Consider the following 26,336-nt stretch of genomic DNA (forward strand, 5'->3'; position numbering starts at 1 on the left):
TGTTTTAGTTTCCATGTACTAAAACATTACAACATAAAACACACCTTTCTTCAGTGCTGCAACGGTACTGCAGTAACCCCTTTATGATACGTGGGGAATTCTATATAATAAATACTCAAGCTTCTATGTTTAGAATTATTATACTTATTATTATACACACTCTATGCTAATGTCATACTGTAACATAAACACTGTACCTGATAGCACAACTCTTATACACATGCATACACTATCCAACAACATACACACATACACAAACACTATACACTATAAAAATACACACTGACTGTGACATAACAGTATAAACACACACTAACAGACTCCAGCACAATACATATGGTATGCACACTGACTGACACTACAGAATACACTTCTATACACATATATACACTACACCACCCTCACCTCATATAGACCTTCCACATCACTGCCTATTTTCTGCCATTGTGAATTCAGCACCCTATGATTTCCTGCGGGGACGCGGTGAAGCATCTGCCATAGGGCACCCAGCGAGGTCATGTCATGGCACCCCCTTCAGCACCCCCCCCCCCAGGAAAGCGTAGGGTGCCGGATTCACAATGGTAGCTCTGGTTAGTCTTTACTCCCTTGTCCCACAAAACCTTGTGCACCAGGAAGTGGTTTCTAGTCGCCAATAGGATTTGTTGATTATACTGTACTATTATGTATAAAGACTATTATGGATAGGCGCACAATGTGACTGATCCTCTGGGCAAGGGCCCTAGGCATGTACACACATCTGCAAATTAGACATTCATCTCACACCAAACATCTGGCTTGCCTAAGGCCTGTTAGTCCTTCACTGACCTGAAGTGAACAGTGCTTTGCTTGTAGAAATTTATCAGTTACTAGAGTTCATTCTTTTCCCCATGATACCGGGTGTGATAGTCTGGAGTTATTCAGAAAAGCTATTTACTATCATGTGGTTGACATACTCTGCATCCCAACAAATATTTAACATAAAGTCCCTTATATCAGAACAATGTCATCACACACACACACACTCGGCACACAATGCCAAGTCATACTTACAGCAAATTACCAAAACTCCGTGCAGTTTGGGATTAAGTACATCATTCCCTAGCAAGATTAGGGCAGCTATCCAAGGCAGAAATTAAACGTGTGAAATGAGCAGCCTGCATTCAAACAGATGTCATGCCAATGGCCTGTTTGTTATGGGACAACCAAAGGATAAAAAAAGATGATTTCGGAAACAAAAAAAACAAGATGTCTGCGTTAGGTAGGTCTTTGATACCAATGAAATCAGCAGAAAGGGTAGAAAGCTACTTAAAAAAATTAAAAATAAATAATGAATTATACTGAAAAGGGCATCTGATATTTTTCTGTTCTTTTTGATATGTACAGTTGTTATTTCTAGTATTTCACAGAAAGATTTCTAAAATATAAAACTATATATTTTTCAGGATAGCCAAGGTTTTATATTATAACAAGAACATGCAAGTGCATGTGCGTTTTTTTTGCGAAGACTTTACTCATTATAAATTCATGCTCCACACCTACAACTCTGCCCTCTCTCTCACCAAACAGCTCTACTTCTCCACTCTCATATCCTCTCTTTCTTCCAACCCACGACGCCTTTTTTCTACTTTCAACTCCCTTCTCTGTCCCTCCACACCCACACCACAAACCTCTCTCACTGCCCAAGATCTTGCTGCCCACTTCAAAGAGAAGATCGAGACTATTAGAAAAGACCTCTCTTCCTTACAACTCCCTCCTACACCACTCAACACCACTCTCTCCACTCCTACTATACTAACTGCCTTTTCCCCTACAACCGAAGAAGAGATAGCCACTCTTCTTTCTTCCTCTCACCCAACAACCTGTCCCCTTGACCCCATCCCTTCACACCTTACAAAGTCTCTATATCCATCCCTTGGTCCATCACTTACCCACCTATTTAATCTTTCTCTATCATCTGGAACTGTACCATCTGCCTTCAAGCATGCGCTAATCACACCAATTCTAAAGAATCCTTCCTCAGATCCCGTCTGTTTGTCTAACTACCGCCCTATCTCTCTGCTTCCTTTTACCTCTAAGCTGCTTGAACGGATTGTGTACAACCGCCTCATTAACTTCCTCTCCTCTAATTCCCTCCTTGACCCTCTACAGTCTGGTTTCAAACCCCTTCACTCTACTGAAACAGCTCTAACAAAAGTCTCCAATGACTTGCTCTCTGCCAAAGCAAAAGGTCACTACTCTATTCTAATTCTACTGGATCTCTCTGCTGCTTTCGATACTGTTGATCACCACCTTCTTCTAGACTCACTTGCTTCTATAGGCATTCGAGATACAGCTCTCTCCTGGATCTCCTCATATCTGTCTAACCGTTCCTTCTCTGTCAACTTCTCTGGCAAGACATCATCGCCCCTTCCACTTTCGGTTGGTGTCCCCCAAGGTTCAGTCCTTGGCCCTCTGCTGTTCTCTCTTTATACTTCATCTCTTGGCAAACTAATCAACTCATTTGGCCTCCAGTATCACCTATATGCAGATGATACCCAAATCTACCTGTCTTCTCCTGATCTCTCTCCATCTCTCCTGTCCCGTATTACCAATTGCTTGTCTGTTATTTCTTCATGGATGTCACAACACTACCTGAAACTTAATCTTTCTAAAACTGAACTCATTATCTTCCCTCCCTCCATCTCCACTCCACTACCTGAATTCTCTATCACCATTAACAACACGACTATCTCTCCTACTAACCAGGCCCGATGCCTTGGGGTCATCCTTGACTCAAACCTCTCCTTCATCCCTCACATTCAGTCCCTCGCCAGATCCTGCCGCTTGCACCTAAAAAACATCTCTCGTATCCGCCCATTCCTCACCCAAGAATCCACAAAAACCCTGGTTCATTCCCTTATCATTTCCCGTCTTGACTACTGCAACACTCTTCTGGTTGGCACTCCACTGTCTCGACTCTCTCCTCTACAGTCTATCCTTAATGCGGCTGCTAGGCTCATCTTCCTTGCACGTCGCTCCTCTTCTGCTTCCCCCCTCTGTGAAACCCTCCACTGGCTCCCAATTACCTTTAGAATTAAATTTAAGATCCTGGTACTGACATATAAGGCCATCCATAATACTGCTCCTCCGTACATTTCTGACCTCATTAGCAAATACTCTCCTACTCGATCCCTACGTTCCTCCCATGGGCTAAGGCTCTCCTCCTCACTCATCACCTCTTCCTTTTCCCGTCTACAAGATTTCACTCGAGCTGCCCCATATCTCTGGAATCTTCTCCCAAGGAACCTTCAGCATTCTCCCTCCCTCCCAACATTCAAGAAACATCTAAAATCCCACTTCTTCAGAGAAGCATACCATCTTAGCTGCTAGAACTTCCTTGTCATCGATACAACCCCCACAATACCTCTCACCCTTTCTCTATGCCTTATGTTTGTCACCCCATTTCCCTCTAGATTGTAAGCTTGCGAGCAGGGCTCTCTCCACCAAATGTATCGGTTTGTCTTAGTCTGTCAATTCTTGTCTTGTCATATCCCTTGAATTTATGTATTGTATTAAGCGCTGCGTAAACTGTTGGCGCTATATAAATAAAGGATAATAATAATAATGTTGGAAGGATGGCAAAATGCCATTTTGGTTTCCATGTTTTATGATGGTTTCCATGTTTTTTTCGTCAGTATTTTTCTTTTTCAGAGAAGCTCATTTAGAGCTAGGTATAATGTGACCCATAGAAATGCCCATCTTGCTTTCTCTCACAATTTCCTAAGACGATTCTATCTGGCAAAATAGGTCATCCTGTTTATGTTTACTTGATTTCTTGAGAGTGGTAAATCAGTAAAGGGGGAAGCGCCTGGTTTTGTGATGCTGGTTAGTTGCCTGTGAATGTTTGTAGCTAAATCTCCTTGAACTACAAGGTGCAGGATAATACTGAAGCTATATAGAGCTAATGAGCCTGATGATGGGTTTAATTGTACATTCCAGGGTGGCTTGTCATCTGGTGACGTAAGTACCTTAATCAAAGGCTTACAACAAGTGCTTCAATGACTACATTGTGTAAACAAGCAGATAGTTTAGTATGATAGAACTCTTCAAGAGGAATGCAAATGAATGGAACAAAATGTACCATTGATTTGGGTTTGATCACTTTATATCATGGTGCTTAGCCATGCATATTATAAAAATAAACAGTTGGTTGCTGTCTTCATTCTTATTATTTATGTTTTTGGCAGGTATCTATTTCTGTTATACTTAATCAGTAATGGGGATTCTTATTAAAATAATATACAATTTGACAATTTATACCAACTCTATAGACCTTCTTTGTGTTAAAAGGGCTGTTCCAGCATTATAAAGTTATGGTTGGTCCACTTTGTTACTCTATTATAGGATTACGTGTTGAGTATCCCTTATCCGAAATGATCCAAAATCCAATTTATTCAGATATGGGATATGGGGGACAGGAAAGTGGTGTCTGACCTGTCCTGTAGTCATTGGATCCTTTCCTCGCTTCCTTTTCGGATTCTCACCTGTGTCCACGTCGTTCTTTAGGCTTCTCCCTGCGGTCCCAGAACAATTCTGGGACGTTGTTCAGGCTCCCCCAAAGCACTTCCTCTCCCTTCCCACGTCGGAGTGGACACAGGTGAGAAGACAGATCCGTTCTCCAAAATTATCCCTTATCCAAAATACTTCTGGTTCCAAGCATTTCAGATAAGGGATACTCAACCTGACTACCCTTGTGTAACACGAGAGCTCTATTTGTTACTCCTGGCTTTGATATGCTTCCACATAATCCAAAACTGAGTATAAAGTCACATGCACATCGCCACAGACAGGCCACAATTTTTTTGTATAACCTGGATTTGCGCATAGATCATAATGAACCTCCCTCAATGTCTAATATGTTTGTTTTGTGTGTCATTCTGCTGAAACCTGTGTGAACCTGAGATGTCCTGATGTTAGGGTGATCACATCAGCCGTGTTTTCCACAACACATGTAGTTGTTGACCAGCCCAGATAAAGTGCTGCCCTGCAGCATGGGGGATGTATAACTGATTATTTGGTTCCCTTCCATAAGTCTATACATCCCACATACTGCAGGGCAGCATTTTATCTGGTCAGCAATATGTAAAAATTACACGTCTCCTGGAAAACATGGCCGATGCGGTCACCCTACCTGATGTATGTATTTAAGCGCATTTACGAGCACAGTTTTATTGATGCATACGTTAATCATGTCAACCATGCTTCTTTTTTCGGGACAGAGGTAGAGCTTGGTGAGACAGCGAGATTCGGCCCGAAGACTAAGGACTAAATATGCTTTGAGGCTTGTATAGTAGGAACAGATGGGCTGGATGGCTCTTATCTGCTGTGAAATTCTATGTTTCTATATGAATGTGTCCTGTTCATACTGTATATGAAATCTGTCAGTATGTAGGTGTACAGGAAGTCCAAATAGGCAATGCGTGTATGGTGGTGGGTGTACTTGCATGGGGCACATTTCCAGTTGGATAATGTGCGTAGGAACAGTGCTTGCGTACAGAGCTCTGTCTGCCTCAGTAGTGCAGCATCTGCTGTGTGATCTTCAGAGCTCTCGCTCTGTCTCTGAATATTTTAACACTGAGAATACTGTTATTTCCATGGAAACCGGAAAAGCTCAGTCATAAGGATTCCAAGAGAATGGAGAGGACAGACGGAAAGGTCTCTTCTCTGCTTCTTGTAGACTGAGCATACAGCCTTGAGCTTCAAGAGATCAGCACAAGATGAGAGGGAAGCAGCTGGACACTAACAGGCCAAGCTTGCAAGCTTTTTTACAGACACTAAAAATATAAAATAGGTATAATCTCATAGAAGATATATTGCGAGTCTCGGCATAGCAAGAGACATGAGTCTGTGTAGGTCATTTACCCAGGATCTGCAGAAGGCTCCGGGGCTAGAATGGTCTAATTTGTTTATATATTTATTTATTTATTGCTGACTGGCAATGAGAAGGGGGTGTTATCAAGATCTTGGAAAAGCAAAATGCCATTCTTATCTTCTTCTTAAAAGGCAAATGATTCCCAAATACATTAGTCCTAAAAGTTAAATATTTGTATTATAAAGTAAATATTAAATATCAGTTTGTCTTTAATAATAGGTCCACTGCATGGAAAATAGTAGAGATAGTTGAATTGTAGAAAAAAGGCCAGTCCTGGTCAAATACGTGTACAAATAATAAGAAAGATTTTTATTGCTTATTTTGTTTGTTTGCTTCTAGTGTGTAGGAAACAATATATCAGTGGAGATAAATCTAAAGGTAAAATTTAGGTGCCATTAGTTACATTTTAGGAGCCATAGCTACTTGATTTCTAAAATGTTTCTATACCCGAGGGCTCATCATATATGTAATTGAGAGCTCTGTGAAATAATAATAACCAGAGAAATCTGAGACACAAGCTAAGAGATTGGAGAAGGTTTTCTCTGCTGCAATCTCTGTCTCCCATCTGCTTATATTAGAAACAAACAAATAGATTTTGCAATGTTTGTGTCCTGAAATGGGAGTTTTCACTGTTTGGTGAAAGCATTACACTTTATATTGATATATACAGTAACATGATAAATATCACATCTTTAGCAGTAACGTTCCCTTGCAAAGTCAAAATCATAGCGGGAGTCTGGAAGGCGGTGTAGGACATTTATGAAATTGAATCGAATGAAAGTAGGGATGTGAACCATGCAGAAACCTCTTCCCCTAGATAAGGACTTAGATTTATGTGGATTTGAACATAAAAGTAAGGATTTTATATCTGATTATATAAATGGAGAGTAAGTGAAGGGATTTGCACAGACATTTACTAAATAAGATGAACGTGGTATCAGGTGTTTGTAGGGATTCTGGAGAGTCAGACAATATGTTACAACAACAAAAAAACAATTTTTTTTTTATGCCCTTTCCTTTTCCAGCATGACCAGGTCATAATAACCGCATACAACCCACTGCCATTTGCATTAGGGACATATGTGAGATACATTTGTAATATACAACGTGTATGAAGTGGGCTAGGTAGGTAGGGGCAACTCAACATGTAATCATATGACCTCTCTGTGGGAAATATACGCGTCAAGGGAAGTAGAGGAAACACCCTTTTGTTTACCCAATAATGACTTTACGTTGTCATAATGAGAGTCTCAGATACCAAAAGTAGTATACCCTTTAGGCTAGCAAGACAGCCCTGGCGAAAAAATATGCATTTTTATTTATTCTTGGGGCTTGCACAGACCTGTGGCTTCTCATTGTAGTTACCATTTGGACAGCAAGTCCCTATAATATCATACTGCCAGGAGACTTGGCTTTACAGGGGTAACAAATATCCTTTGCAGCACGGTCTGCACATGCTCCATCATAGTGTTTAAGGTTCTTGAACAGTGTTTAATTATTGGTACATCCTACTGAGTGTCCCAGAGTGAAACATGACATCAGCAACCCAAGTATGGATTGGGTCCCAAAGCGTGGAAGGGTTGCATGGTATGTACCATGCGCCTCATAATAAGACTGTCAAAGACGTCATTGACAGTTAACCATGGAACCTGTTAAGGTTTGAATATACGGAACCCAACCATTTCAAAATATTTCAATTTCAATTACATAGGAATACCGTATTGGCTCGAATATAGGCCGCACTTTTTCCCCCCACTTTAAGTCTTTAAAGTGGGGGTGCGGCCTATATTCGGGGTCTAGCGCCCGACGCCCGGGACATGCAGTCCCGGGCACCGGGCAGGCAGCGGGGTTAGGATACAGATCCCCCGCAGCGGTGCAGGGGACCTGCATCCTACTCCCCGATACGCTCAGACAGCCTCCCCTGCCAGCACTTCCCACAGGGGGGGATGCCGGCACGATGCGTTTTACCTCTGCCTCCCCCCCGACTTAGTGCCGGCACCGGAAGTTGTATACGCGTATTGCGTAGATGTCCCCCGCCGGCCCCGCAAGACACCCGGGAGTCTGCTCCGGTAAGTCGGGGGGGGGGGGGCAGAGGAGGACAGTGGCAGCATATCTCGGTGGGGGGGGGGGACAGTGGCAGCATAGAGCCCTGACCTCAACCCCATCCAACACCTTTGGCATGCACTGGAACCGAGATTGAAAACCAGGCCTTCACGTCCAACATCAGTGCCTGAACTCACAAATGCTCTACTAGATGAATGGGCAAAAATTATCACAGAAACTCTCCAATCTCTTGTGTTTCTGTGTTTCAAGAGTGGAAGCTGCAAAGGGTAGACCAACTACAGATTACTGTCTATGTATTTAGAATGTAATGTCATAACGCTCCCTGTTGGTGTAATGGTCAGGTGTCCACTTTGGTCCATATAGTGTGTGTGTGTGTGGATAGATAGATAGATAGATAGATAGATAGATAGATAGATAGATAGATCTCCCTTTTAGTGTAAGCCTTCCAGTGCTATATGAATGAGCAGGTTATAAAACTAAACTAGGATGCTTTTGCAGGGCAACATCTGAACCTCCGTTTGGTATATGTGCTCACAAGGCAGAGGGTCACTGTTAACAAGGTTAAGCATATTTGACCTGATGCTACCGCTGAAACCAATTTATTCTAAACAGTGAATGACATATGTCAGGGGCGTCCAACATGCGGCCCGCGGGACCTCGAGGTACGGCCCGCGTGAGATTGGCAGCCAGGATCACAAGAGCCCTGCTGCTTACTTGTGGGAGGGTCTATTGTCCTGTACAGAGGAAGCGGGAGGCCACGCCCCCTGCTGAAGTCTGTGAGCGGCATCGAGAGATGTAGTGCAGGTAAGGGGGTGGGGAAGGGTGTTTGAATGAGTATGCGTGATTGAGGGAATGAATCTGTGAATGAATTTGTGTGTGTGATAGCATGGATGTGTAAGTGCTGGAACCTAGGCATGATGGGACTGTGATTGCTGTTAGCAATCACACTCCTATCATGCCAAGTCAGCCAGTACATGCTGAAACCTGGCTAGCTGCCCCCTTGTGTATTGATGCTGCCAGCAGTATGGGGTCTGCACTTACAGCCACCCTGTACCAGCATGTACTGGCTGATTTGGGATTATAGGAGTGTGATTGCTAACAGCAATCACAGTCCTATCATGCCTAGGTTCCAGCATTTACTGGTTGGGTATAAAAAGAGTGTGTTTGCTGTTGGCAATCACACTCCTATCATGCCAAGTCAGCCAGTACATGCTGAAACCTGGTTAGCTGCCCCCCTTGTGTATTGATGCTGCCAGCAGTATGGGGTCTGCACTAACAGCCACCCTTTACCAGCATGTACTGGCTGACTTGGGATGATAGGAGTGTGATTGCTAACAGCTAACAGCAATCTGCTAACAGCAGTCACAGTCCCATAATGCCTAGGTTCCAGCATTTACTGGTTGCCTGGGTATAAAAAGAGTGTGTTTGCTGTTAGCAATCACACTCCTATCATGCCAAGTCATATTGTTGATTTTTTTTTTGTCCAATTGTGGTGTGTTAACGCACTAAAATTGGACAAAAAATACAATAACTTAATTTATATATGATTGTTGACAGCACTCCTATCATGCCCAGCCAACCAGTACATGCTGGAATCTGGGTATTGCTGTTAACAATCATAATATATAATTTTTTTGTACAATTTTGGCGTGTAACTTACTTTTATTAAAAGTGTGGGATTTTTTTTATTATTTTTAAAGGTGAGGGGGGGGGGTCATTTTCGTTTAAGTGAACCCTGAATTTTCAGTTTTGGTCCAGAATTTTCATTTTAGTGCATCCCTAAAATAAATTCACCAGAATCCTGAATTTGTAGTCACAAAACTTTCTAGGCCCAGAAATCAGTGAGAGGAAAAGTAAAGGTTTTGTGTCATTTACTTTATTTTAATCTGCATATTTTATTAAATGCCATATTTTCTCACAGTGAAAAATGAGTGCGGCCCGCGCACGTATACAATTCTGATTAAGTGGCCCACTGCAGAAAAAACTTGGACACCCCTGACATATGTGGTTGGCCAGGACATATTATCCTATCCTGAGGTGTACATTGGTAATCATTGCATATATTCCCACTATGGGACAAATAACACTACTAAATACATGCTGAAATCCATAATCCACTAAATGCAGTGCATGGAAAAGAGTTAATCCAAACTGAGCTTGTCACATGAATACTATATTGAATAGAATTCCCTTCAACAGTCTGAAAGGCAAGGTTGTTACAAACTATTTGATTTAGTTGTGTCGTATAGTAAGCTTTTCATACATTCTCTGCAATGGTAAGATTTTAATGCATATGTGCTGTTAGACACAGGACCTAAAGATGACCAGATTCATGATAGAATTCAGTTATTGTACTGTTTGGGCCAGCAATGTGCCCTCTGATAACTAGTCCTACACAGACATGAGGATGGACAAGTGTACCAAGTGCTACCTCTAGGTGCTACTGGATAGTCATAGCAATACCTTCTGTTCGGTGGATTGAAATTCTCTACTAAATCTACCCTATTTCACCAGCTGAGCCAAAGTATGTGGCCATTTTATCACTTGGGCTAAAAGAGTCTGCTGCTCTTGTTCATGCTGTGCTTTTAATTTGCTGCTGTACAGTATAGTAATTGGATATTGGAAAGACTGCCTGGCTGCTGATCACTTGTCAGCAATGAGGCCTGTAGTTTTTGGGTTACTGACGTGAGCAGCACATTCACTGGACATTATAGCCGTACGTCATGCTTTTCCCTTTTATTCGGTCTTGAATGTAACTTGGAATTTTCCTGTCTGAACTGTGTGTAGGCTCACTTGGGTGCCTCTGCTTGGAGACACATTGCTTTACATTCCAGCTGTGCTATGACAGCGTGTATTTATCTGTCTCCACCAGGACACAACCTTTATCTCCTGTGTTCTAGGAAGGAAAATCTGTTGTTTACAAAATACTTTGAAATGTGGTAATCGGTTTTCTCATGCAAAATCTTGTCTATAGACAAGGAGATTATGGCAGAACTTCCCAGGTAGAGGAAAATAGATGTAGTCATGGAATAGCTGCACCAAAAAAATGCTGTCCTCATTCTATTACTTCTAATACCTAGTACTGACAACACCATTGTAGGGTTGAACCGATGGTTGCTGGAAAATGGAACTGCTACTCAGTGTACGATACAAAACAAGGCAGAAGACATTATGCATCAGGGTTTCCTCACTAAAGCACAAGTTGGCAGGACAGTTCACAGAAGAGTTGTGGTTTAAGCTTGCTTAATTTACTATACATTATGAAGAGCCATGCCTGTCAAGTGTTTTCTATGAGAATTACTGACCCGTCCTGGAACAATGTATAATTCAATCAACTAGGTGAGTCTTACTGATTTCATTATGCATTATCCAGGGCAAACACAATCTTCTAGAAGCAGAATAGTGTTGTTGGCTTTTCCTAATGTATAGTGTATAGTGAAGTCTGGCAGTTAAAACCACAACTCAACTACTAACCCCTGCTTTAGTGAGTAAAGCCTCACAGTTTTTTAATTGTGTTGAACACCGTATTGCCCTATGCTGTGACGCCCACAGGAAATAATTTTAACCTTACATAAATACATATATATATATATATATATATATATATAACACCATCATATTCCACAGAACAATGGGCAAATGAGATATAACAAGTAGCGAAAATAGGAGATAAGAGGATATTACTCAAGTAGAAACACATAAAGACTGACTAAAGATTAACAAGTATCACATTTGTAGGAAAGGAGATATCTTTTATCTGTATTTGGGTTCCTGAAGACACATAGATTGTTCTCAAGGTATACTTAAAGTGTTGTTCCGCCTGCTCTGCTAGGGTACATGTACCTACTTTAATTTATGCTCACTATAATCGCAAAGATGGAATCAACACATGTTCTAGTCTTACATAAAGAGGCAATCTTGCTGTTTGGCCAGCAAGGACGATAACACATGTACTATTGATTCCAGGGGAAAAAACTTTAATAAAAGTAGTGTTTCTTCTCTGTAAATTACACCCACTAGTATATATTATTTTTATTTTATAATTTGCACTAAATTGGGATTACATAGGAATTCAAATTAAATATCTTTTTTTTTTCCACTATGAGTCCTGTTAGCATACTCCATTTGGGTTTAGGTGCTATCCTGAAAGATTAGCCTTGGTCGACATTCCCACTATTCCTGTAGAACAGTTTACTTGAAGCAGTTGGTTCTAGCATGTGGGTGCTACAGAAATGCAACACCAGATGCCAGCTATTGAGACATGAAAAACAACTTTGTTTTTTCTTTTTTTAGTTTAAAGCACACCTCATTACTGTTGCCTAAGGCATGGCTAGGGTAGCAGAAACACAGCTCTCATTATGCTCAACCAAAAGGTGGCCAAACATTATGTCAGTTGTAGATCAGTAAAATATGGAAGGCCATCACTTGTAGTAAAGGGACAGTACGGTAAGGTGAAGCAAACCAAAAGAGAGACAAAGTATAGTATTTACCATAGAACCTGAGCTTTAAAGTACAATAACATTATTTTATAAATAATTTGGAGGTGTGTCCATTTAATAACATTGCAAAAAGCAAGAAAATGAAGAAAATATAACATGATGGTTATGGCTAAATGACAAAAAATAGTAGATTTTAAAATGACACAGGCTGGCGTGAGTCAGAGATACAAATCACTCTACAGAGAATAAGAAATAAAAGGTTATGTTGCCAACAATGTTCTTTTGTTATTGATGGATGAAATAATTTTGCAGAACCTTTACTTTTTTGGTGATGTCACCTTTTCATCCTGCTACAATCCGTAACCTCTCTATTGAGAGATTTATTTGAGATAAACATGGATAACAATTCCTTACACAAAGTGATGTCTGTGAGATTATGGTCTTCTTATGTTAAAGGAGTGTCTGGGTGTCCCATGCCACTGCTGCCCAGGCTGCTATATCTCTTACAGAATAATCCCCGTTGTCAAGATATACTCAACAATGTGCTATAGTATATTGTATGACAGGAGTTAATAAATTCACCTACACCTTAAAATGTAAATTGACACAACCCTGATAACAATGCAATACTCCTAACACTACCAGAACCATATGCAGTAAACACAACACACCTTGATATTTACTCATGCATAGAGCGTATATGTGATAATACAAAACATATTTAAACATTAAGTCATTTCAGGTTTTGCTGACTGCTGCTTTTGGGTCACTGCCTGACACGTTCAAGTTGTGTATTTATACATGGATAGATTATACAGTGTTGGCCCTTGACTGAATATTAGGCTCCTGCAATGCAATTTGTAGGGCACAGACAGCAGGTACCCTATGACCCATACGTGTTCAGCCTTCTGCTACCAAGCAGGGATTTAAAGCAGGCATGCCAGGCCTGAATAGTGCTAAAGGTTTGTGATTTATTTAATAAAACTCATGTTTTGGATCAGTGGAATAATTAATGTAACGAGGGAGGTATTCATGAATATAGGGGTGGTCAGCACCATGAGCAAAGATATAAAGGGCTTTATGTGAAAAGCACACTGTGTTAGTGGTTATTTACTAAGCACAGCTGTATGGTGTTTCTGCATCTACTTTGCTATGGACGCACATTGTTGTAAGTGGCAATTATCTAAATAAAAGATACTGAAGTTGAAGTCCTCAGTAGAAATTTCTCTTTCTTCTTCTCTAGCACCAGAGAATCCTACAAAGAGTGACTGACACATGTTTCTCTTTCTCAATTATGTGTCAGCAAACACTGTTGGGTCTGTCTGTCCTTAATTTATTATCTGTCCAAATTTGTCTGCACAAACATAGCTACATAATTCTAAATGATGCCGTGTGAATGGCGGCTGATCTCATGGACATGCTTAACCCTTGTGTGAAGACAGGACTAGTAGAGCCAGCATATTAACTAACCTTACCCATAATCTCCCAATGAATCCAAGCCACAATTAACTCCAAATACTCTGTATGCCTGCCTAAAACGTAGGCATATTGAACTTTCTCTGTTATTCTACTGGAACATACATTACCTTACTCAGGAACCCAAATGTAAGAGTTAACTGTTATGGTTACATAGGTCATAGTGTTTGGTTTGTGTTTTAACTACTCTACTCTCCTTTGCTCTACTACAATCTATTAGAATTATAAAGAGCTTTATATTAATATAATGGACATATCATGGCTGACAGAAAGACACACCGTGGGTGGATCTACAACACAGGAAACACAGAAATAAATTGTGGTTAATTGTAAAAACGTCATAGCGCAAACAGAGCATTGTAAACCTTCATCTAGTGATGCAAATGTAGCATTGAACCCTTTAAAAAAATTGTGTGTAACTTTGTTATCTTTGTTCTATAGAGCCGCATGGCAGAAAGTCTTCGCCTGTTTGATTCCATCTGCAACAACAACTGGTTCATCAACACTTCGCTTATCCTATTCCTCAACAAGAAGGACCTCCTAGCTGAGAAGATCCGACGCATTCCTCTCACTGTCTGTTTCCCTGACTATAAGGGACAAAACACGTATGAGGAGGCAGCTGTCTACATCCAGCGTCAGTTTGAGGACTTGAACCGCAACAAGGAGACCAAGGAGATTTATTCACACTTCACCTGCGCTACGGACACCAGCAACATTCAATTTGTGTTTGATGCAGTGACAGATGTCATTATCCAGAACAATCTTAAATATATTGGTCTGTGCTAAGGTCCTTCAGGAGCCTTTTCAGAGAACGGGATGTGTTTCTAAACCCAAGACCACATGCCAAGGGGTTCAAGCAAACACAGAGTCATGGGGATGCACGCAAAAGCCCCCCACATAAGCACCGAGAGCCCTGAAAGGATCACTCACCTCGTCACCTGCACAAACTGTCAATTTTAACAGGAAAATAAGTTGTGTTTTATTTCTGCAGGTTGATAAGGTACCTATGACATTACTGGCCTCTAACAAAGAAGATGGTGTATGTACTCTGCTGCCTGCATCATGTGCGTGGATGTGCGTGTGTTTGTGTCTGACCGGTGTCTGTATGGTTTAACTTAGGGAGATTTTCTTTTAATTCAATGTAAGGTTTGTTTTCTGATCATACAGTATGATCTAAGCCAAACAAGGAAATGACTCTTAGAGGGGATTTTAACACCTCTTTACTAGCATCGAACAAACTAGAATGAAAACACAACATATGCATTGGTCCAAAAATACCTGGCATTTCCTTTGTGTGCCATATCTAGAGATCACAGGGTTCAACCGTTTATAGTAACATTACAACTATTGTCCATTGCAACTCTAGCAGTTCTTCAACAAAACAGGAATAATCGGAGGACAGAGTGGGTCATAAATGATTTGGTCTGGTGTCGGGGAGTGTGGCACAGGAATAATCAGAAGACAAGTTGGGCCATAAATGGTTTGGTTTGGTGTCTGGGGGTGTGACACTTTCACAATAAAAGGATACACACCTACGGCAGTGGTCGGTATAAACACTATGGCTCTGCATCCTAGTCTCGGAAAGCTCAATCCTAGTTGTTGGCCTCAAGCCCCTTTCCGAAAATTGTGTGGGCAAAAAAAAAACATTCCCGATGTTACAACATATAGTACAGTGCTTTGTGCCTTGAAAGAGCAGAGCCATCTCAGTTTACCCAGTTTCCAAAGAGGTTCTGCAACATTTGAGATACTTTTTGTTCATTTTTAAGGTGGCATGGAGCTATTATGTCTCCATTCCATGTCCACGTCTGACTGCTGAAATACACGTGTCTACAGATATTCCATAACAGAAAATACTATTTCTCAGACTAAAAAGATTATTATGATAACAAAAAATATCTTGGGGATCAACATGGCATCCGTTCTTCAAACTTTAGACCTGTTTTGCAGCTGCTAACTGATGCATCAGAACAACAGTATCTAACAAACTGTATTCACTCTGTTCAAGAGACACTTCATTTCCCAAAAGATGTTTAATCATAACTAAATCCACACATTATCTATATCCCACAAGCCTCTCTTGTGCCATATTTGCTTTTTAACAAGATATGGGGCCTTCTTGTTATGGCTTCGTCATTACAAATGAATCGGTGTAAACCATGCATGCCAGGTGAAGAGAAAGGTCCAAAAGCATTATTCTTTACACACACAGTATGGTTATTTCCATGAATGCCTTTGGTTTTGTTTTTCGCACAAAGAAACAGCAGGAGAATTTTAGGACATTTTAAGAAGGGTTTGACTATTCTTATCAGTAAAGAAAAAAAAAATATACAAAAACACTGGAAAAAATAGAACACTGGTTATTTATTTTGCAAAAAAGAAACAGAGGGGAAAAAAGCTCCTAATTATTTACACAGAGAGACAAAAGACTTTCTGATTTAAGAATTTTCTGGAGGTCAGTCACACCTCTTATCTTTTTCATATAGACAGGAGCAGAGTGGTACTAAAATGTCAGTGAAGCAATATGAACAATACCATCACATTTTGCATTTTAAATTACTGAAAAGTAAGTTTTGGGGTGCAGGGCACTGAAAGTATTGTACTGTCTGCTAATTATTTTAATGCAAGCTCTATAAGGAAGCAGGTGGTGCCTAATTTCTACTCTTTTCTTGATGAATACCCTGGATGTCTGTGTGAAGTCTGTGTGTAAATAAGTTGAGACCGTGTAAAGCACATCCACTTAGTAAGCAAACGCTGCCCTTTCCAGCTTCATGTGTAATCCCACAGTGCCCTCCCGAAAACACAACGCCCATAAGACTAATGTACGACTCCAAGGGCTTAATTCCTCAGGGCTCAAGAAGACTGCAGTCCTCTGTGTTCCTGTTACATGGCGGTGGCCACAGTGGCTTGCAGGCAAATCCAGCCCTGAAGATTGATGACACTACACTTTCAGAATAAAATTCTACTGGCAAAAAGGGAAATAAAGATTCTGAATGGTTCTGTGTGTGTTTTATTGGCTCCCTTTTCTTTGGGGGGGGGCTAGTTGTTTACACTATAAAAAAAACCACATAAATACTGGAAATTATATACATTTGAAGGCATGTGATATGCCACAAGATCATGAACCTGAGGAAGGCAGGGCGGAATTTTGGGAACAGAATGCAATGTTATGTTCATACATATCATGTCATATACTTCTACGGCGACAATGCACTGAACATAATCTGAAGGGTGTGGGGCTCAAATTGTTTAACAGTCAAATATCTTTTGTTAAAATGTGTTTACACCCACCTGGAACTTTATAAATGAGCTGACCCTTAACCACTTCACAATCCAGGATATAAGGAACACCAGTTAAGGACGTTCTGCGTTGTTTAGGTGCAGTAGAAGATCTCCTTGCTGATCCATGGGAGATCAAGCCTAGCTTCCCCTCTGTCAGCAAGAGAGAACTGTCAGAGACAGTGTAACAGTGCCTGGATAGACGTCAGCCCCGCTGTGCTGATCACAGCACGTGCGATCAGTGGCAGAGGGGGTCCCTAGAGACCCTAGCATGGAGACATCACCAGGTGTACCAATAAACCAGCGCAAAAGGATTTATGAAAAAATAATAAAAAGGGAGTAAAAGAAAAAGGCTTGAAACATCCTGTACAGATTTAAAAAAAAAAAATTAGAAAATCCCACCAACAGCCCCCAAAAATGTTCTTCTTTTCTTTATTTGTATTAGCTGATTACCTGATCTGCCAGATCGAGTGCCGCAGTGTCCTGCCACAAGCTGCTACCTGACCATAAAAAGTAGCATACGGCCTTTCGTATTGAGACATCAAACACACTTATGTCTTTGTTGGTCACTGGCCTTAACGTGCCAGGGCTGCCTCTTCATCCCCAATCCAGCCATGTATATACACTACCATTCAACAGTTTGGGGTTACTTAGAAATGTTCTTGGTTTTTTTTTGTTTTGGTTTTTAAAGAAAATAAAACTGTGTCCATTAAAATAAAATGAAATGGCTCAGAAGTACAGTGCAGATGTTGATGCTGTAAATTACTATTGTAGCTGGAAAGCTGATTGTTAATAGAATATTTTCATAGGCATACAGAGGCCATTTATCATTCCATCACTTTTGGGTTCCAGGGGCACATTGTGTTCGTTAATCCAATTTTAAGTTTAAAAGGCTAATTGATCATAAGAAAACTCTGTAAATGTCCTTATGTCCCATGGAAACAGTTGAGTGACCACAAACTTTTGAACGATAGAGTATACACACACACACACACACAATTATATAGTTTGTGTGGATACACCGAAGGAGGAAATGAAGAGTTAAGGTTAAACAAAGACCTTCAGGAGTAAAACCCTGCAAAATATTAACCCTTTTGATGAACACATTAGTCATATCCAAAAAAGCTGTAGTAATGATTAGGACTCAAACAGATTCTTGAGTCACCTGTACTCAAGCAAGGGTTCCAACTATTTTGTATTAGCATAGTGGATTCAATCAGGAGGTTTCTGTACCACAAGGTGTTTGAAGACTATAAAGGAGTCAGCTCCAGATTTGGAGACATCAACAATCCAGCCCCAAGACCCCTGAGAGGGTTACGTCATATGAGCATTTTAAAAGGGGCTGAAAATCCATCATGCAAATCAGTAAGGACCGATCAGTGAATAAGATGCAGCAGTAATCATCATGAACATCTAGTTTGAGTTACTGACAATTAGGTATAGAATTGCTCTTACTATGTCAGTCTAGAGTAGGTTACTTGGCTTATACTGTATCCAGCTGACCTGTGTATCCTTGTGGTATCTATGATTTTATCTGAAGAACGTTATCCAGCCCATGGAGGTTACTGTAACAGACAAAGTGTATGAAAACTCTACACTGGATGAAGTGAAGGTAAGCACTTGGCCATTTTCAGATAAGGGCAACATTTCACATGTAGAGACAATCTGCATCCAATATTAGCTTGGTAAGCACACACATGCATGCATGATTGCCAACCCTGGCATTGTTCCCAGTGATCCTTTGTCACCCATGTTGCAGAGAAACAGATGGAATATTATTACTAAAAAATGATAAGCCACTGAATGGACATGGCTCTTACGACAAGCAATGGAGGCTGACAGATGGCAGACAACTGTGCCACCTAGTGGGAACATTCAGAGAAGACCATTGCTGGCCTTATCTTATCCTCACCCTCTCCAAATTAATTGGGCCCCACTATAACATTGGATGGGAAGGGAGCATGATGACATTCACAAGTCTGCTTATCTCTCATATCCGGTTTGTGTTTTGCTACTTAATTTTGCTTTTTCATTTCTGGCCTTTGTTCAGCCTCCTCTCGTTTTTGCTTATTATTCAATCTCAGTACACTTCTTTCCACCATCCTGTTTACGACTATTGTTCTATTTTCCACTTATGTCCATTCCTCTCGTAAAATGCTACATTGTCAGCCTCTCTCCTGCATCTCTTCCTCCCATCTCCACCTTATCTTCCTCTCTTCATCCCATCTTCTGTTATCCCCCATCCTATTTGCTGTACCTCCACATATCCCATCAGTATGATCCATGTCTTTTTATTCTCTCTTACATCTTTTTCATCCACCCTTACTGTCTTTACAGGCCGATTCCCTCTGGCTTTCCAGCTCTCATCATAGCCTTCCCTCTCGCCTCAATAATATATAGTAATCCTGCTCATATATAGTTATCCTTTATACTTGTTCTCTATTTCCAGGATCTGTGTTCATATGTCAATTTGGAATCAAAATTACCTTCTAAACTCATCAGAAGGTTCATAGTACAGGGTAGAATAGGATAGTATGGCAAATTCAGGTTACTAAACACATGGACATACTGTACATATATATATATAAAGGTAAGTGTGACTGGTAACTAGAACTTCCTCTCCAAATGGAATGCAGTAAAATATGGGATTCATTTAGTTTGCACTTTAATATTAGCTCATAATCTCTTATACATGTATATATATATATATATATATTGCAAATAAAAAAAGTTGACTTATTTCTCTCCAGGGCTCCTGCATAATCATGAAATATGATCTGTCATTTGTATAGCAAGTTTTTCTCAAGCCAAAAATAGTGTTTCTTACCTGCTGGGAGCTCAGCCAGCATCTCAAATGTTTGGTGCACGTTCCTCCTACAGATATCAACAGGATCATCCAGAAGCTGGGATAGAGCAATGATAATATCACTTCTCAAGATACCTTCCCTGGAATAAGAAGAGACACTGTGCAATGCTGTCTTCAAGAAAGATCCTTAGAAAGTACATTCATTCTTCTACAGTTCTTGTAGTGAAAGTATTATACTATTATATACATTTGCTCTTTTAGGAATGAATAGGGGGTCTGAGGATGAGGAGTTTTATGGAACAGAAAGTCACAATATGTAATGTATTACAGCATTCAAAATTTTATTAAAAGGTGTTACACCACCACAACTTGTGAGGCCATTTAAAATGTAGAAGTAAACAAAGCAAATCCACCTGTGCTCATGTCAACAGATACGGAAAACTTATACATGGTTCTGTTGATTCTTCAGGCTACTGGACTAAGGGAAACATTTTGTACATTTTACAATTATTATGCTTCAAGTTATTTAGACCAGCTATGTCCTTACTATTCTTGTGGGAAGTTGAAAAGATGTAGATATGTAATATTAAAATATACAGCTGGTTGTGCAGGAATGGTAAAGCTAAGTCTAGATGGAAAACAGACAGGTGGCTCAAAGGCCGACAAAAAAAAAAACATTCGCAAGGAACATGTCTACACATTTACAAGTTCAACGTAAGTTAGGTGTCATTCATGGCTATACTTGCTATTTCTATCTGCAGTATATATCAGCAAAGCACAATTAAATGTCTTTCTGGCACCATTATGTCTGGGATAGAGGGATAGAAGGATAAAATTATACAGCCTTGCAATAGTCATTTCCCCTTTTAACAACAAGATATCTTTTATTGCTTTTTGTTACAGGATAACCTGGCGGGTGTCCGTTTAACGTTCATCTCACACCCACCTTCCTACGTTGTGCCCTGCTATGATGTAGAAGACCTCTGTTGTTTTTTCTCGGACAGTGCAGTCTTGGTCATACAGTAAATATTTTAGACTTTCCAAGAAACCTGTACATGAGAGACACATGGTTATCACAGTAGTTATCGGCCCTATCAATGTTTTTAATTTTAAGGCAAGACAGGAGGCTTCCTATTTTGCATATCTTCCTTTACTCTCACCAACAGCAGCAAAGAAAGAGTTAATAACACAAGTGAAAACAACCAATAGAAACAGTACACAGGTGGTATATAAACCCCTTAACTATCTTCCTCTTCCTCTTTCTTTGCTGCTCACCAAAGTTGCAGGTCAGTCCTCTTCCTATCTACAGTTATTGCTGATTTATTGAATAATATCCGTTTATTATTCATTACATATTGCTTTTTTCACCTAATTCTAGATAATTAGGTGGGTATGCCCTTTTTATATACAGTATAGATTTTTGATATATATGTGTATATGTAGATTTTTTACTTGTCTTTCATTATTTATATTCATTATTTCTTTGCATCTGTGCATTTTGGGGGGATTTTTCCCGTCTCTCTTCCCTATCTGGGACCCCTTTTTCCTATGAGTTCTCTGTGCCTCACTGGAGTGGTTACAGGGTGAGCCCTGCATTATTTTCAATATTTGTTGGCAATTTTCTGGTTTTGCACATGTATATACAGGCTGAGTCCATGTGGTTTTGCACATGTATATACAGGCCGAGTCCATGTGGTTTTGCACATGTATATACAGGCCGAGTCCATGTGGTTTTGCACATTTATATACAGGCCGAGTCCATGTGGTTTTTGCACATTTATATACAGGCCGAGGCCGTGTGGTTTTGCACATTTATATACAGGCTGAGTCCATGTGGTTTTTGCACATTATATACAGGCTGAGGCCATGTGGTTTTTGCACTTTATATACAGGCAGAGTCCATGTGGTTTGCACATTATATACAGGCTGTGTGTCCCTGTGGCCTTGCACATTATATACAGGCTGTGTGGCCCTGCACATTATATACAGGCTGTGTGTCCCTGTGGCCTTGCACATTATATACAGGCTGTGTGTCCCTGTGGCCTTGCACATTATATACAGGCTGTGTGTCCCTGTGGCCTTGCACATTATATACAGGCTGAGCCCCTGTGGCCTTGCACAATATATACAGGCTGAGTCCCTGTGGCCGTGCACAATATATACAGGCTGAGCCCCTGTGGCCGTGCACAATATATACAGGCTGAGCCCCTGTGGCCGTGCACAATATATACAGGCTGAGCCCCTGTGGCCGTGCACAATATATACAGGCTGAGCCCCTGTGGCCGTGCACAATATATACAGGCTGAGCCCCTGTGGCCGTGCACAATATATACAGGCTGAGTCCCTGTGGCCGTGCACAATATATACGGGCTGAGTCCCTGTGGCCGTGCACAATATATACGGGCTGAGTCCCTGTGGCCGTGCACAATATATACGGGCTGAGTCCCTGTGGCCGTGCACAATATATACGGGCTGCGTCCCTGTGGCCGTGCACAATATATACGGGCTGCGTCCCTGTGGCCGTGCACAATATATACGGGCTGCGTCCCTGTGGCCGTGCACAATATAAGGGCTGCGTCCCTGTTCTCATCACCTACCTTATACAGACATAATGTCTCAGGATACTGTGCCATCCCAGGATGCCTTTATGGCCTGGTTAGGGGCAAAGTTTTTCTAACTCAGGGGAATCCTTTTTTCTCTAAAACGTCTGCCAATTTGCCCCAAGGGCAGCCTCCTGCTCCCTCCAGACCAGAGGCAATACCATCGGAGTCAGAATCCGAGAAATCTGAAGGAAAGGCATCCGGCTCCAAACGGCCTTGGAAGGGCAGTAGTGTTTCAGTCGGCAAGGGTAAGGTACCTGCCAAACGCCCAAAACCCTCTGACACTCCTTTGCATGACCCATTATCTATAGTGGGCGTATGGCACGCGGATTCATCTAGTGAATCAGAGGCTTCAGCAAATCTGGTCTCGCCCAGAGATTTAGACTCGCGCTTCGTCCGTGAGTATTTGGTGGATGAGCCCCACCTAGACGATCCCCAGCAGAACTTGGGAGCAGTCACCCAAATCCTATCCCTGGCAGACAGAGCAGTTCTATAGGAGACACCACTTTATCCCAAGACTATCTGAGATTGGGCACTTTGTGTGGTATGCCTGTTGGGAAATGCAACAGTTTCAATCTCTTCTGTACGTTGCAAAGGCTACTCCTCATGGATCCCAGGTTGGCGGAATGGGGCCCTAAAGACCTGGGTGCAGCCGCTTACTGTTTGGAGACACATTTGTCAAGGAATCAAACCGCCACGTATCCTAGATGACATCATGGAATAAGGCCAAACTGTCAATGAGGAAGGTCTTTCAGACTGGCCCTCGTTTTTCTGGGAGGGCTGGTCGACCGCCGGGCCACCAGCCGTTCATCCCGAGGCTCCCGGTACTTCCCTCAGAACCATATGTCCTACAGGACGCCGTTCCAACAGAGGGCCTTCAGCCCACGCGGAGACAGTAGAGGCGCTTCCGGATTTCCCAGGGGACGCTCCGTTTTCGGTAAGCCCGAATGTTTCTTGTCCTTCTTTCCCTTCCCTGGGTTACGGGCCATATATCATCTTTTTCCACGACTGGGTGTGTATTTCGTCGGACCCTTGGATCCCCCTAACGGTACAGGTTTTCCAGATAGTTCTTCAGCTCTCCCCCCTTTTCAGGTACGCTGACCGCCCACATCTCGGGGGGCATTACAGATCAGGCCTTAATGGAAGCAGAACTCTGCACCTTACGTGACAAGGGGGCTATCCAGTGGGCAAAAGGATCAATCGGTTTCCTCAGCTCCTTTTTCCTAGTACGCTAATGCACCGGGGACTTCTGCCCAGTGATCAATCTACGGGCTCTCAATGCTTTCGTTTATCGCCACTTCAAAATGGAAGGGATCCGTCTCTTCTGAGACCTTATGTTGGAAGGTGATTGGTTTACACGGTGAGACCTCTCAGATGCTTTCTCTCCGTCCCGATTCACCCAGATTCCGGGCTTTTTCTTCAGTTTCGCTGGGGCAGGCAGGTATGGCAGTTCAAGGCCCTTCCCTTCGGCCTAAGTTCAGCCCATTGGTGCCTTACAAAGCTCCTGAAGCCGGTTATGGCTCTCTTCAGGTCCAGGGGTATCAGGTGTATAGTCTATCTAGGCATTCTGCTCTTCTCTAGCTGCCGGGAGACCCTGCTCGTCCAGACCGCTTCGTGGTGCAGATCCTTCACCAACTAGGGTTTCTAGTCAATTCTCTCAACTCCGACCTGGTCCTAAGCCGCTTTCTCTTCTTAGGCTTCTTAGACAACATGTCGGCGGTTCGGTATATCAACCGCTTAGGGGGTTCTTGGTCCAAGTACCTCAGAGGTAACAAAGGACGTTTTTCGACTTTTGCCTTGCGTGCAGCATACTCTGCAGGCAGGATACCTCCCGGGTGCCGCGGTTCTCTTGGCGGACAGGTTCTCCAGACACTGGCGGGATGCGAGCGACTGGAGACTTCTCAGTCAGGTCTTGCATCTGGACCTATTTGCATCCAGGACGAATCGCCTGACGGTCATTTCGAGGGTCATCCATCACCTGTGTTGGGACGGGGGGTCTTTGGTTCTGGTGACCCCCCCCCCGTGGCATGCTCAGCCGTGGTTTCCAGCCCTGCTGCGGGTATCTGCCCAGGATCCTCTGGAGATCCCATCTCTGTACTATCCCCTGACGGGCCCGGAGGTCCAGGTTCATCCGCACATCCTGGAAAGACATCTCCTCCTGGTGGTATGGATGATTTCAGGGGACCCCGAACAGTCTTGGGCCTATTGGAGGCGGCTCAGTCCTTGCTCTGCAAATCTTAGGCTCCAGGTACCAGTATGTCATACCGGACAGCTTGGTGAGGCTGGGCTCCTTGGAGTTTGGGACGGCACATGGATCCCCTTGGCTCCCTTAGTCTGCCACCTTTTGCGTGGTATTCGTTTATCCCGTCCTCCGGCGCCACGCTACGGTTCTCTGTGGGAAGTAGCTGTCGTGTTAGATTTCCTTCGGGATGGCCAGACAACGATTCGCTCTCCCTCAGACAGTTGTCGGCGAAACTTACCCTTGTGTTGTCTCATCGTTTTGCAGGGTTTTGGATGTTAGCGCCTTGGATGCTCATGCTGTCTCTATTTCTTCCATGAGTTGTTCTCATCTGTATCCTAGCCGTTTTCTAGGCGACCCAAATATGTGTCGCCAGGTGTGTCAGGACTTATCTGTCACGCACGACGTCGCTCTGTCCGGTCTTGACATCTCAACTCCTCTCCTTTTGTGAAACCTTTCAAGGCTGTTTTCTTCTCCTTCAAGAGCATCGGTGCTCTTTCCGTCAGGGGAGCTGCGGCCTCCTGTGCCCTTCGGGCTGGTGGAGCTTTAGTGGATACTCTGCGAGCGGCAGATTGGTCCCGTGCCTCCACCGTTTTATTTCGCCTGGTTTCTTCAGGAGCAATGGCGTTGGTTTCCGGCGTTAAAAATGCAAAATAGGAAGCCTCCTGTCTTGCCTTAAAATTTGAAATTATTCTAGCCTTGGTGCCCGAATAATTATAATTTTAATAAAGACAGGAGGCGAGTATTTTCCCTCCCTGCCCTCCCGATGGTTAGGTGTACACTCTGGGTAAGTAGGCCAGGTTTGAATTTGTTTTTTGGGGGGTTTTGTCTGCTCCGTTGCGTTTGCTAATTTGTGATGACTCGTTCTACTGTGTGTTACCATGTTTGTGAAGAATTTGGTTCTGTTATGTCTCTCTCTTTGTTTCAGCTTGCTGCCATCTCCGTGTCAGTGGTTCTGTTTCCCAGTTGGAGTGCATTGTCGCCTTGCTCTTGACTTTGGTTCCAGTTTGGGTGTTGGGTTCGGTTTTACATTGCTAGACGGTTTGCTGCGTTCTTCAGTTCCGGTTCACAGCGGACGAAAGAGGAAGAGGAAGATAGTTAAGGGGTTTATATACCACCTGTGTACTGTTTCTATTGGTTGTTTTCACTTGTGTTATTAACTCTTTCTTTGCTGCTGTTGGTGAGAGTAAAGGAAGATATGCAAAATACTCGCCTCCTGTCTTTATTAAAATTATAATTATTCGGGCACCAAGGCTAGAATAATTTCAAATTGTTGGTCAACTGCAGAATTCATCTGTAAAACTTGAGAGAGCACAGACTATTTCTGCTGCGAAACGATGACTGTGTCATGAGCAAACACGCCAAACCTTAATGGCTCTTGTACCCATCCCACTTGTTGGCCAGATCGTATTGAAACCACACTGAACCAAAGTAAGCAAATAATTGAAACACTTAAAAATTCATCTAGAATTCTGAATAAACAACATCCAACATAATATATCCATTTACTTGAAAGTTTGTTGTC

The 26,336-nt window shown here is 42.2% G+C and overlaps 2 protein-coding genes across 2 annotated transcripts in view; one reads left to right on the plus strand and one right to left on the minus strand.

The window, feature by feature from the left end:
* LOC149290298 (guanine nucleotide-binding protein G(z) subunit alpha) overlaps positions 1-14,676 on the plus strand; it is a 35,711-nt gene extending 21,035 nt beyond the window's left edge. The window contains exon 2 of the mRNA XM_089489392.1: positions 14,332-14,676. Coding sequence (XP_089345518.1) covers positions 14,332-14,676 — 345 coding nt within the window. The remainder of the gene's footprint in view (positions 1-14,331) is intronic.
* Positions 1-26,336, minus strand: part of LOC149290297 (radial spoke head 14 homolog) — an 82,114-nt gene that overhangs the window by 53,575 nt on the left and 2,203 nt on the right. Inside the window, exons 2-3 of the mRNA XM_089489393.1 lie at positions 20,919-21,021; positions 19,994-20,112 (exon numbers count right to left, since the gene is read on the minus strand). Of these exons, the coding sequence (XP_089345519.1) occupies positions 19,994-20,112; positions 20,919-21,021 (222 nt within the window). The remainder of the gene's footprint in view (positions 1-19,993; positions 20,113-20,918; positions 21,022-26,336) is intronic.

This window comes from Sceloporus occidentalis, unplaced genomic scaffold, assembly GCF_023333645.1.
Source record: "Sceloporus occidentalis isolate IW3139 unplaced genomic scaffold, rSceOcc1.0.p SCAF_40, whole genome shotgun sequence".
Taxonomy (NCBI): domain Eukaryota; kingdom Metazoa; phylum Chordata; class Lepidosauria; order Squamata; family Phrynosomatidae; genus Sceloporus; species Sceloporus occidentalis.